At 48.2% G+C, this 12700-nt stretch overlaps 1 protein-coding gene across 1 annotated transcript; it reads left to right on the forward strand.

Annotated features, from left to right (window-relative positions):
• Positions 1-75: 75 nt before the first annotated feature.
• On the forward strand, positions 76-6536 carry PTRH1 (peptidyl-tRNA hydrolase 1 homolog). Its single transcript, XM_056860171.1, has 5 exons — positions 76-165; positions 1704-1923; positions 3942-4041; positions 5521-5566; positions 6309-6536. The coding sequence occupies exons 1-5, from the start codon at positions 76-78 to the stop codon at positions 6534-6536; spliced, it is 684 nt and encodes a 227-aa protein (XP_056716149.1).
• Positions 6537-12700: the final 6164 nt, after the last annotated feature.

Here is a 12700-nt window from a genome sequence, read left to right on the forward strand (position 1 = left end):
TGCCCGGCGGCCTCCTCAGTCGGCGGTGGGAGCCCGGAAGGAAAACATCTACGGCCGCTCGGGAGCGGGGGAAGGATGTTGCCCGTTCAGCCCCTCGGGAGACTCTTCGGCAGGGCCGTCGGCCACCGGAAAGAAGAAGCGCGCGTCGCTGGGAAGCGAGTGCTGGTGAGGGGGGGAGAGCAAGAGGAGGCCGCCTGGCGAGGATGGGAAGGGCCTCTTCCGGATCAGAAGAACTGCTTCCGGGTCCCGAGGCGCGGGGCGGGTTCTTTTACGTGCCCAAAGAGAGAAGCCCTGCACAGCCCTGGTCTTCCGGTTCTTATTTCATTTTAATCGCAATGAACAGTTTTTTTGTGAATTTAAGCCTTGCAGGCCTAAGAAATATTTCGCTTACCAGTTGATTGGATTTGTAAGAATTTAACAAAGCACTCGTGCTTACATAGAAAAAGTACTTTTGTATATATGTTATGTCTTTTTGTGTATTCACATAGGTGGTAGTCAACACTGTTGTATTAGCTAGTTGTAATTGTGTTTATATAAATTTGTAATTTGCATATATTATTGAGCCTAGTGCTGTTTTTTCATATTAACTAATTCATTATAGCATAAGTGTTATTTTTTCTCATAACCTCCAGGTAACAGCTGGAGATCTGCTATTACAACTGATCTCCAGCTGATAGAGATCAAAATATTGTCGAAGGCTTTCACGGTCTGAGTTCATCGGTCTTGTAGGTTATCCGGGTTGTGTGACCGTGGTCTTGGTATTTTCCCACAGGGCGAAACGTCAGGAAAGAAAATACCAAGACCACGGTCACACAACCCGGATAACCTACAAGAACCGATGATAGAGATCAGTTCACCAATGGCCGCTTTGGCAATTGGACTCTATGGCACTGAAGTCCCTCCCCAATAGGGTTGCCAACCTCCAGGTAATAGCTGGAGATCTCCTGCTATTACAACTGATCTCCAGCCGATAGAGATCCGTTCACCTAAAGGAAATGGCCGCTTTGGCAATTGGACTATATAACATTGAAGTCCCTCCCCAAACCTCGCCCTCCTCAGGTTCTGCCCCAAAATCTTCCCGCCGGTGGCTAAGAAGGACCTGGCAACCCTATACGTGCAGGGCAAGAGGTCTATCGACAAGGAGGAATTAATACACGTGTAATGTGGCCTGGATTCCCCTATGTTGCAACTTAGCCTACCTTGCAAGGGTGGCACCCCCTCTGTGTAGGGTTGTCATCCTCCAGGTGAAGCCTTCAGTTCCCCCCAGAAGCATAACTGATCTCCAGGCGACAAATATCAGTTCTGGAGAAAATGGCTGCTTTAGAGGTCGGACATTAGAGCTAAAACCTTTTCAAAAAATAATGCCCTTTCAACACTGGATGTTTCTCCCAAACTCTCCCTTTATACTAGCCTAATATAAAGCATATTCCTTCCCCCTCTAGCTTTTACTGTGTAACAAGCCCTGTATTCCTTACCAGCCTGACCTTGGGTTGCCAACCTCCAGGTAGTAGCTGGAGATCTCCTGCTATTACAACCAATAGAGATCAGTTCTCCTGGAGAAAATGGCCACTTTGGCAATTGGACTCTATGGCATTGAAGTCCCTCCCTAAACCCCACCCTCCTCAGGCTCCACCCTGAAAAGCTCCAGGTATTTCCCAATCTGGAGCTGGCAACCCTGCCCTGACCAGTCTCTTTTTTTGTAGGTGGCAGGACTGGGAAATTACGGCCTTAGAGGAACCCGCCACAGCGTGGGCATGGCCATGCTGAACCACCTGGCCCACAAACTGAGCGTGGCAGATCAGTGGAAAACAGACCGGCGCTGTTGTGGAGATGTCACCATCACCAAGCTGGACAACGTGGAGCTTGTGCTGATGAAACCCCGCAGGCTCATGAATGTCAACGGCCTCTGCATAGCCGGGGCTGGTGAGAGAAACTCTTCCTTGGCCCTGTGAGAAACAGGGCGATTAAGGGTTGGAGCATCTAACCACTCTGGAACCTGAGGAGATCCAGATTCAAATCCCCAGCGTCATGAGCTTGATGGTGGTCGGGCCTCTTTAGAACAGTGAAGGTGCTCAAAAGCGGCACTTCTGATGCTCTTTCAGCCATGTGAAAACTTGCACACTGGTCCCTCTGATTCACTCCACAGGCACTTAGAAGACTTAGAGTAGCTTACATAGAGCCCCATTATCAATTACCATCAACCAAAAGAGAGTTGTAACTATTGTGTGCCCTGTGTGCTGCCCCACCAGATACACACATACAGTAAGATAACATACAGTTACATACAGTATACATTTGCATTTACTTATTGATACTTATATCCCCACTGGGATTCAAAGCATCTTTCAGAACATCGTTCTCCCCTCCTCCATTTTCTCACAACAGCCCCATGAGGCAGGCCAGGCTGATGGGGAAGGGTGCCTGGCAAAACACAATTCTCTGGCACTCTGCTTTCTCCAGAGCTGTCATGCATTTCGCCTGCTGAAAAATGGTAGATTAAACCAACCATCAAAAATAGTTTTTCAGATTGTTGCTTGTCTTGGTCCAAATATCTCTCTGTAAGCAAGGTCAGAATGAATCATAGCTCTGTAGTGTGTATATCCACATTCAGGAAGCAAAATGCATGGCCGAAACACATTTGGTTTCAATGTTTATTATTTATTTACATGTAATTCATTAAAGCATTGGAAATTAATATATTGTAACCCATTATATTGTAACCCATTAGAATTTATCCTGTTATTAAGCCTTAGTCCCCAACCTGTTTTGGTTACCTGGTTTTTCTGGGTTGAAGTTTTTTCTCCATTTTTTTTTAATTACTGCTTACTTTTGAGCGTACATGCACAGAAATGCTCTAGGTCTAGCATAGACTATTACTGCCCCCCCTGTCAGATAGGGCTTCTGGCAGCTCCGTTCCCAAACAAGATGGTTTCCCCGCGAACAAGATGGAGTTCTCCGTGCACTCCTTCCCCTCCCCCCCGTTTTGCACACGAGCTTCGGCCAGGGATTTACAATTGTATTGGGACCCGCCCATGTAAATCTCCGATCTGATATCGGGTCCCACGCACAAAGCCGAGAGCTCGGCCATCTCCTCCACTGATTGCTCACAATTGTTTCTGTTCAGTTTTACTTAAGTCGTTACCGGCAGGAAACGACTACATTGTCTCTTTGTTCCTGTAACTCTATTATATCAGCCCTATATATGTATCCATACTCCCCCAGTCATGTATTCCAGCCTTGCTCGTCTCTTTACTGAAATCACTGACTTTCGGAATAAATCCTTGAATCGCTGCTCTGTCTGGATTTGAGTTCTATTGCCTGAAATGCCGTGCATTTGCTGAAGCCTGACACCCCCAAGCCCTTCCCGTTGATAGATAATAGTTTTAGTTACATTTTTATCCAACCAAAAAGTTTAGGGCACCATATCTGATTCTCCTCCTCTTCCACTGAGGTTAGTTTCTTTCCTATTAACCAGGATTCTTAACCAGGGTTCAATCCTGTTTACTGGGAGAGAAAGTAACCTCACTTTAAGTCACCTACATTCAGACATTGTCACAAATTGCAGTTGGTTTAAGAGTTTTGTCTTTGCTCTCGGTGCACTGCATAAGATGAGGGGGGGATCATGGCCACCTGACAATTAACCAGATTCATGCCTGCTGCAAACAAATGGCAGTTTATTTGTGGCAGCTGAAGGGATGCCAGCACGGGATTCTGCTCGCTTGGGACAAAAATGCAGTCCCTCGTTTCTCTTAACAAAATTTGATAGAAGTATTACTGCTGAAATTGATGTCTGCTTTTAGCAAGCAGTGGTGTAGTGGTTAAGAGCGGTGATTTGGAGCAGTGGAGTCTAATCTGTATCCTCTCTCTCCCATAGCGATGGAGGAGAGCAAAGATTTTTTTCCCCTGATCTCACCTCCTGGGCCTTGTTTTCTGTTTTGAAGTGAATACATACAACCTGAGCGCAGAGGACGTTTACCTGGTCCACGATGACCTGGACAAGCCCCTGGGGAAGGTCGCGTTGAAGCTGGGAGGCAGTGCCAGGTATCTCTCCTATCCTGTGTGTATGGGGGTGTCTCATGTTTTACAAATGAGGGATGTTGGTGTTTTAAGTAAGGCAGTAGGTACATTTCTCAGCACTGCAGTTAGGCAGTAGAAATTACAGCCCGCAAACAAAGCGACTTTACATCCAAGGCCTTCTCAATTCCTGCAAGATTTAAAGCTCTTTAGTCCTGGGAGGAGGAAGAAGTGTTGGCTTTTATATGCCGACTTTCTCTACAACTTAAGGAAGAATCAAACCAGCTTTCAATCACCTTCTCTTCCCCTCCCCACAACACACTCCCTGTGAGGTAGGTGGGGCTGAGAGAACTGTTACTAGCCCAAGGTCACCCAGCTGGCTTCATGTGAGGAGTGGGGAAACAAATCCAGTTCACCAGATCAGACTCCTCTGCTCCAAACCACCGCTCTTAACCACTACACCACACTGGTAATAACTACAGATTCCCTTGTAGAAGCCCCCTGGGTGAAATATGTGGCTCATTTCTATTCTGAGTAATAATTTTTTTAACTTATTTTGCACCATTGGCTTTAGCCTTATTTTTTATCACCTGTTAACTGGTGCAGCCCTTTTATTTCTCTTTCCTGCCAAGCAAACAAGCTCATGCACAAAACCTCTGGCAGGGACAAAAAAATCCAAGTGGGGGTTCAAGCAGAGCTCCTGGTGAGCTTAGTTGCCTTTTCAGAGAGTGTTAACTCACACAGGCCAAGCAGCCATCTGCCCTTAAAGAGCCACCCAGGAAGGTTTTGCAGACAAGAAGCCTGGACTGTATCCTTTGCAGGGGAAGCCTGATTGGCCATTTTTGTGCCTTGATCTTTTCTTTCCCCAACAGCAGAACTTTTTGGCCGCTTTGGGAGGATTCCATTTGCAGATAGGTTTTTTAGTTGTGACACAGGGACTCTAATCTGGAGAACCGGGTTTGATTCCCCACTCCTCCACATGAGCAGCGGAGGCTAATCCGGTGAACTGCATTTGTTTCCCCACTCTTCCACATGAAGCCTGTTGGGTGACCTTGGGCTAGTCACAGCTTTCTTAGAGCTCTCTCAGCCCCACCTACCTCATAGGATGTCTGTTGTGGGGAGGGGAAAGGAAGGTGATTGTAAGCTGTTTGATTCTTCCTTAAGTGGTAAAGAAAGTCAGCATGTAAAAATCAACTCTTCTCCTCTCCTCCCTTTCTAAAGGATCTGATTAGCATTCCAGCCCATTGTAAACTACAGACCCTTTTGGCTGGAAATGATCACAATATCACCCTGGCAGTTGCTGAGTTTCCCCCCCCCCCATGTAATCAAATCTAACAGCTAGATAGATCTGAGCAACCTGATGCCCTAGTTGTCATAGGCGCATTTATTGTTGTTATTATTGTTACTCTTTTTGTTGTTGTTCTGTTGTTGGAACTTTTTGTGCTCAAGGCTGTCGTAAGAGCAGAGAATAAAAGTAATATTCAATTAAAGATCTTTTCTTTTCAGAGGTCACAACGGAGTCCGTTCCTGCATCAACTCCCTAAGCTCAGATGTGAGTCTTTGCTTTGGCCTCGAATCCTTATTGCTAAGGAACAGTCAGTCTGTGTTCACTGCCCTGACACGAGGCCTTGGCTGCGGACCAAGGAGAGATTCTTGCATCTTAGCAGACGCGAGCTGGTTGTAGCTCAGGTTTCACTGGGCTTGAACTCTCGCGCACACATCCCTGTTGTTCGCTTAGTCCTGGGATGAGGCGGTTGCTTAAAGTTGAAGCAGATGGACGGCTGGCACGAAGCCCAGGGCCCTGACTTGAAAACATTGACGTGCTGTCCGACAAATGCGTCTCTGATCCCATGTTTAGCTGGAATTTGATTTTCAGCTGCCTCCAGAGCCAGGGGAAGAGGGGAGAAGGGGAACTCTGTTCTCTGACAAAAAAAACCATCCTCAAAGTCAGCCTAGGACCCAGGGGGAAATAATTAGTATCGAAGCATCTCAGTATGGAAGGTAAGAGAGGATCCAACCAGCTATTTTGCATTTGGAGTGGGAGGCATTTTCTGTGTTTTGGCCTTTCTATGTTTTGGCCTTTAACTGACTATTGCACTGCCCGCTAGTGCAATAAACGGGCCCTGCCCCAAACTGCCTCCTTCCTCATTTCCTCTCTACTGGGAGCAGGTGGGAAGGGAAAGAACTTCCTCCACCTGAGAACCTGGGGAGCCACTGCCAATCAGTGGACAAGGCTGAGCTAGATGGGCTTGTTCTGGCTCCCCCTCTCTCATCTCATCTCTTCTCCTCCTCAGAGCATGGTTCGATTAAGGATCGGTATCGGCCGCCCGGTGGGGGAAGCCACCGTGGATCGCTACGTTCTGGGCAGGTTTACCAGCGCCGAGCAAGAAATCCTCCCACAAGTCTTCGAGCAGGCAGTCGAGATGCTCCTGGAACACATCCGGCAGAGGGACAACACCAAGGGGAGCCTAGCAGCTTGTGGCGAACGAATCAGAGCCCCTCTGGGGACGGAGGGGGCATGACAGTCTTATAGTAATCATTCAATCTAACAACCACAAAAACAAACGGAAAGAAAAGAAGCCGTTGTTGCGGGACTTCTTTTGACGGATGTCGGTCGCTTGGTTGGGCCGGTTCTCAGGATGCAATTTGAAAGGGCTGGTTCCTAATTAACAGAAGAGCCAGCAAGGTGTAGTGGTTAAGAGCGGTGGTTTGGAGCGGTAGACTCTGGAGAACTGGGTTTGATTCCCCACTCCACATGAGTGGCGGACACTAATCTGGTGAACTGGATTTGTTTCCCCATTTCTATACATGAAGCCAGCTGGGTGACCTTGGGCTAGTCACACTCTCTCAGCCCCACCTTCCTCACATGGTGTCTGTTGTGGGGAGGGGAAGGGAAGGTGATTGTAAGCCGGTTTGAGTCTTCCTTAAGTGGTAGAGACAGCTGGCATGTAAAAACCAACTCTTCTTCTTCCAAGATGATGGCAGAAGGCCAGTCTAGAACAGTCTTGCTGTATGTGAATGAGAGTTAAGAGAGGAAGGGGCAGGCAAGGCGATCAGTATTCCTTGTGTCTGTGTTCTTACTATGAGGCACAGAAGTCAGCCACCTAAGACTTAGTTTTGAGTAACTAAACAAAGAGCCCCGTGGCGCAGAACGGTAAGCAATACTGCAGTCAAAAGCTCTGCTCACGACCTGAGTTCAGTCCCAATGGAAGTTGGTTTCAGGTAGCCAGCTCCCCTTTCGAGATCGGTGAAATTAGTACCCAGGTTGCTGGGGGTAAAGTGCAGATGATTATGAAAGACAATGGCAAAGTACCCCGTAAACATATCTGCCTAGTAAATGTCAGGATATGACATCACCCCTTGGGTCAGTAATGACCCGGTGCTTGCACCTTTACCTTCTTACCTTTAAACAAAAAAGACTCTCCCAGTCCATAAGACCCAAATGCAAAATGTGTGAGCAATGCCCGGTTGAGGGGGTGGGACTTCAATATTCAAGACTATTTTCTTGTCTCTCCTTCGTGAGAGAACCAATTAGACAAAGTAAGAAAATACTTTGGTTGTGTCTGCATAATTTAGCCAGAGGAAAGAACTTGGGTGTTTCTTGACACTGAGATGAGGCAAGGTCTGTCTGTCTGTAGCAGCAAATGACACTTATTTATTTAAACAGTTTTTATCCCACTTTTCCGTAACTGCTACATTCAGCCACGGTACAGGCTAACTTGGCTCTCCCTTTCCAAAATGTGATCGTAGATTGTTGTTTTTTTATTGAGGATAATCTGTCTTCTTTCTCAATCTCTCACATATGAGCACTCTTTTCTAATCAGTGGCCAAGGCCTCTGGGTAGCGGGTTCAAGACCGGCTACCCTCAGCCAGGTTTGAATGTGCTGGGCTACCTGAGTCACACGAGCACATGAACCTGCCTTCTACTGAACCAGACCCCCTTTGGTCCAGCAGAGTCAGTATTATCTACTCAGACTGGCAGCAGCTCTCCAGGATCTCAGGCAGAGGTCTTTCACATTACCTACCTGTCTATTCCCTTTGAAGATGCCGGGGATTGAACCTGGGACCTTCTGCATGTCAAGCAGTTGCTCTACCACTGCACCACAGCCCCTTCCCTAACAGTCCTTTATACTAACTTCAGTTTTGTCAGAGATGGGAGTCAGCGAGATCAAGGTGTGGGCAGAGTCACAATGATTGCTGGATTGTGTACCTAGGCAGAAGACTCCAGTCCCATGCCAGAAGAGGGAATGAATTGGACAGAAAGTTGGGTAGGAATCCACAACTGGCAGTGCTTGAATTTTGAGTGTGCTTTGCTCCATCGGTTGCCTTTTTCTCTGCATTTTTTCCCTCTGCCATGCCTTCCATGTTTGTTTTGTTTTAAGAGTGGGCATTGTTATTGGACATTGCCCTGCCCTGGATGGCCCAGGATAACCTAATCTCGTCGCATCTCAGAAGCTAAGGAGGGTGAGCCCTGGTTAGTACTTGGATGGGAGACCACCAAGGAATGCCAGGGTTGTTGTGCAGAGGAAGTCAATGGCAAACCACCTCTGCTCCTCTTTTGCCTTGAAAACTCTACTGGGTTGCCATAAGTCAGCTGTGACTTGATGGCACTTTACATTCACATTGGGCAGTAGCCTAATCTATCTCTGTAATCTGCTAGTTCCTCAGAATTCTCAGTTTTAAAAAAAGTCTCTAGTCCTTTTGATTGTGAAAATGAGGGAGAATTCCCTAATTGTCTTTCCACCGGAGAAGGAGGCCCTTCAGGTCTCTGTGCATGAAACCATTAGGGCCAGATTTCTGGCCAAGTAAGTGCTTGGAGTGGCTCAGTGAGGAGGATGCCATTCCACTACAGGGGCTCAGTTTGCTCCCAGGCACACCACGGTAGGGGAGGTGACAGGCATCCTGGGGCCGCTGTCAGGATCAGGCGTCTGTCCCTAGCATCCCATAAGCAAACTCATCCAGACAGGTAGATCTGAAGCAGTAAGACTTTATGGGGAGCAAAAGGCAGATTTAAGAGCTGACTGCCCACGGGCAATTGAGGCTGGTAATGTTGAAACATAGGCAGGTTACATGTTTAAAAGCACTACAGGCTGTGAAGGTAAACATGGCTAAACAACCTCAAGATAAGCGATTCCCAGGAAGGAAAACTAAACATTAGCGCAGCTGTGGAAAACAGGACGAGCGAAACTGTACACAGAGTTTTCAGGCATGAGAACCAAGGACTTGACATGAGTAGGCCAGTTTCTGGCTACACGTCAAGAGCCTTTACTCCTGCTAACAGCAAAGGCCTGACATTCTGCTCCCCCTAAGGCCCCCCTCCCTCCCAGCAATCGGGCGAGGTTTCTGGGGGTAAGCATCGTGAAACTGGTGAACCAGACGGGGGGGGCAGTCACATGGTGTTCAGCCACCCACTCATCATGACCAGGACCCAAGTGCTTCCAGCGAACCAGATAGTAGAGCACCTTGCCGCGGATCCGGGAATCTAGGATCTTAGAAACTTCGAGATGTATCTCCCACCCTCCCACACACACACCACCAACACTGGGTGCTCGGGAGCAGGACCGGGGTGCCATTCTGGTGCGGGCACATATTTCTTTAGCAAACTGACATGAAACACTGGATGGATGCCCCTCAGGGACTTCGGAAGGCTGAATTCCACTGTGACTTCATTAATGAGCCATGAGACTGGGAAAGGCCCCACATACTTCTCACTGAGTTTCTTACATGGGTGTAGGAAGCGGAGGTTTTTTGTGGACAGATATACCTTGATATTCCACCCCGGAGAATGGTGTTTGTCCGCTTGTGCTTTGTATTTGTGCTTGGCCCGCTCTAAATTCTTTTGCAACCAGGGCCAAGTGTTTTGTACTACGTTCACCCAGTCGGCCACCTCAGTGTCAGCCCCCTCCCCCGAAAGATCCACATTACCAAAGGGTTTGAAGTCTTTACCATATATCACCTGGAACGGGCTGAAACCTGTGGACTGTTGGGAGGCATTATTATAGGCATACTCGGCAAAAGGCAAAAGATCCACTGCTCAGGAGTAAACAACGAGTCTGTGGGATGATCCACCTTGCTCTGATACTGGGGGAGTTGAGAAAGCGCATCTGCCAACTGATTCTGCTTGCCGGGCATATGCCTTAAAACAAAACGGAACTTAGAAAAGAATTTGGCCTAACGCACCTTCTTTGCCGTGAGTTTGCGCATTCCCTTTAAAGCCTCTAAATTTTTATGGTCCGTCCACACTTCAAACGGGATGTCGACCCCCTCTAGGAAATATCTCCACACCGTGAGAGCACATTTAACTGCAGCCGCCTCCTTTTCCCAAATGGGCCAGTTCAATTCTGACTGCGAAAACATTTTAGAAAAATACGCACAGGGTTGAAGCTGCCCCACTTCCTCCACTTGCATTAGTGCTCCCCGCATCACTACATCAGAAGCATCCATTTGAACAATTAAAGGTTTCTCTCAGTCTGAGCCTATACTCAATAGGCTCAGAAGTGAACAGATTTTTCAGAGTATCAAAAGCTCGCTGACATTCTGGCATCCAATTAAACTGGGAGGAAGGCAGAGTCACCGAACTCCCCTTCCCTTTCATTTTTAACAAGTCCGTTATGGGTAACGCCACTTGCGCAAAATTGTTGAGAAACCCTCTGTAAAAATTGGCGAACCCTAGGAACTGCTGTAACTGTTTGCCTGTAGCTGGCGGCTCCCACTCCAACACCCCCCTCGCTTTCTCAGGATCCATGGCCAGACCCTTGTGCGAAATCACGTACCCCAAAAAGGTCAGTTTATCTTGATGAAACTCACATTTGGACAACTTTGCAAACAATTGATTGTCCTGGAGGCGTCTCAGTACCTCTTTGACTAATTTCACATGCTCCTCATAAGTTTTTGAATAAATCAAAATGTCATCTAAATACACAATCACCCCTTTGAAAAGTAAGTCATGTAACACCTTGTTAATCATTTGCATGAAGACACTAGGAGCTCCACTAAGACCGAAGGGCATAACCAGGTATTCAAACATTCCAAAGCAACTAGAGAAGGCTGTCTTCCATTCATCTCCACTCCGTATTCTAATGCAATAATATGCCTCAACCAGGTCCAATTTGGTAAAGATGTGACCTTCCTTCAGTTGGCTGAGCAGATCTGGAATCAATGGAAGGGGGTAGGCATTAGTCAGGGTGACTGCATTGAGTCTGCAAAAATCAATACATAAGCGAAGATCTCCTGTTTTCTTCCACACAAAAAAGGAGGGAGCGGAGCAAGGCGCCAGCGAGGGTCGGATGAAACTGCGGGCTATATTTTTTTCCAAAAATTCCCACAACACCAACTTCTCCTTTGGACTCATGGGATAAACCTTTCCCTTCGGTAGTTTGCCCTTCCCCATCAGCTCAATGGCACAGTCTGTCTTTTGGTGAGGAGGTAGAACATCACACTCCTCGTTAAACTAATCTGCAAACTGGGCGTACTCTTCAGGTAGTTGGGGGGGTATAGGATCCCAACTCCTCGAAGCCATGGCAGCACACCCCCAGACGGCCACCTCCCTCCGGTGGTGGTCACACTGCGGCTGGGCGAAGGTAATAGTCCTGGCCACCCAATCTATGGTGGGACCGTGTCCTTGTAACCAATTTGCTCCAAGTACCACTGGATGCTAGGAACTATTGTAAAATGGATCTGCTCCCAATGAATCCTGACTCCCAACGCTACTCGGCCTGTGCGCCGGTTAACGGGTACCCCCTAAAGTCACTGCCATCCATTTGAGTAAAGTGGATGGCTTGAGGCAAGTCCACCGCTTTCACTTTTAAAGCTTTAAAAGTCTCCTCACTGATCAAAGTTCGTGTGCACCCCGAGTCAACTAAAGCCTCCACCGAAAACTCCCATATCGCTCACCATCACTGGAGCTCCCCACTCTTGTTTGGAAGCAGTCTGCTGCGGAGCCCCGGTTACAGCAGACCTGGGACGTTTTTTGGCTGGCGGTTCCAAGCCTCCTCCCCCTCCAAGGCTGACAAGCTGTCCTGGCTTGACACTGGCACATTTGTAATCCGCGATCCTGTTGGATCGAGTTGTGTAGTACTCCGTTCCCCTGGGCTGGTCGGTGCGAGGTTGAGAGTGGTGGGTCCTCGCCTTCTGGGAGCCACACTCCTCCGATGATCTTTGCCTCCAGTCTGCGACGCCTCCTCCTTGGCCGGGGGCCCCTCAGGACGAGAAGGGCAAGTGGCAGCAAAATGGCCCATTCCGCCACAAACCAGGCAAGCCCTGCTCTGAAACCACTTCGCTCTCTCCATTGTTGGAGCGGCCGTCCTCCCCGTCGGCCGGGAGCCCCCTCTCAGAATTGCCCACTCCGGCCGCAGCCCTGATTCGCACTCTTTGCTTTGTTTAGATAGGTTCAGTAACTGCTAGCAGTTCTCAACTTCCACTGCAAGCTGGATCCCATCCTCGAGATCAGGGGGGGTCCCCTTGCATGAAAGCCCAGTGCAGTACCTCCAAATTCAGGCCTTCACGGAAATACTGCATGCGTGAAGCTTCACTCCAGTCCACAACCTTACTGGCTAGTAGTTGGAATTCGCTTGCAAACTGCATCACCGACCTGGATCCATGGCAAAGCTGCAGCAGCGCCGTCTTGGCCCGCTCGCTTTGGTGTGGATCCTCAAAGCACCATCTGAGGGCAAACATTAAGTCATCA

The sequence above is a fragment of the Euleptes europaea genome, chromosome 14, assembly GCF_029931775.1.
Source record: "Euleptes europaea isolate rEulEur1 chromosome 14, rEulEur1.hap1, whole genome shotgun sequence".
Classification (NCBI taxonomy): domain Eukaryota; kingdom Metazoa; phylum Chordata; class Lepidosauria; order Squamata; family Sphaerodactylidae; genus Euleptes; species Euleptes europaea.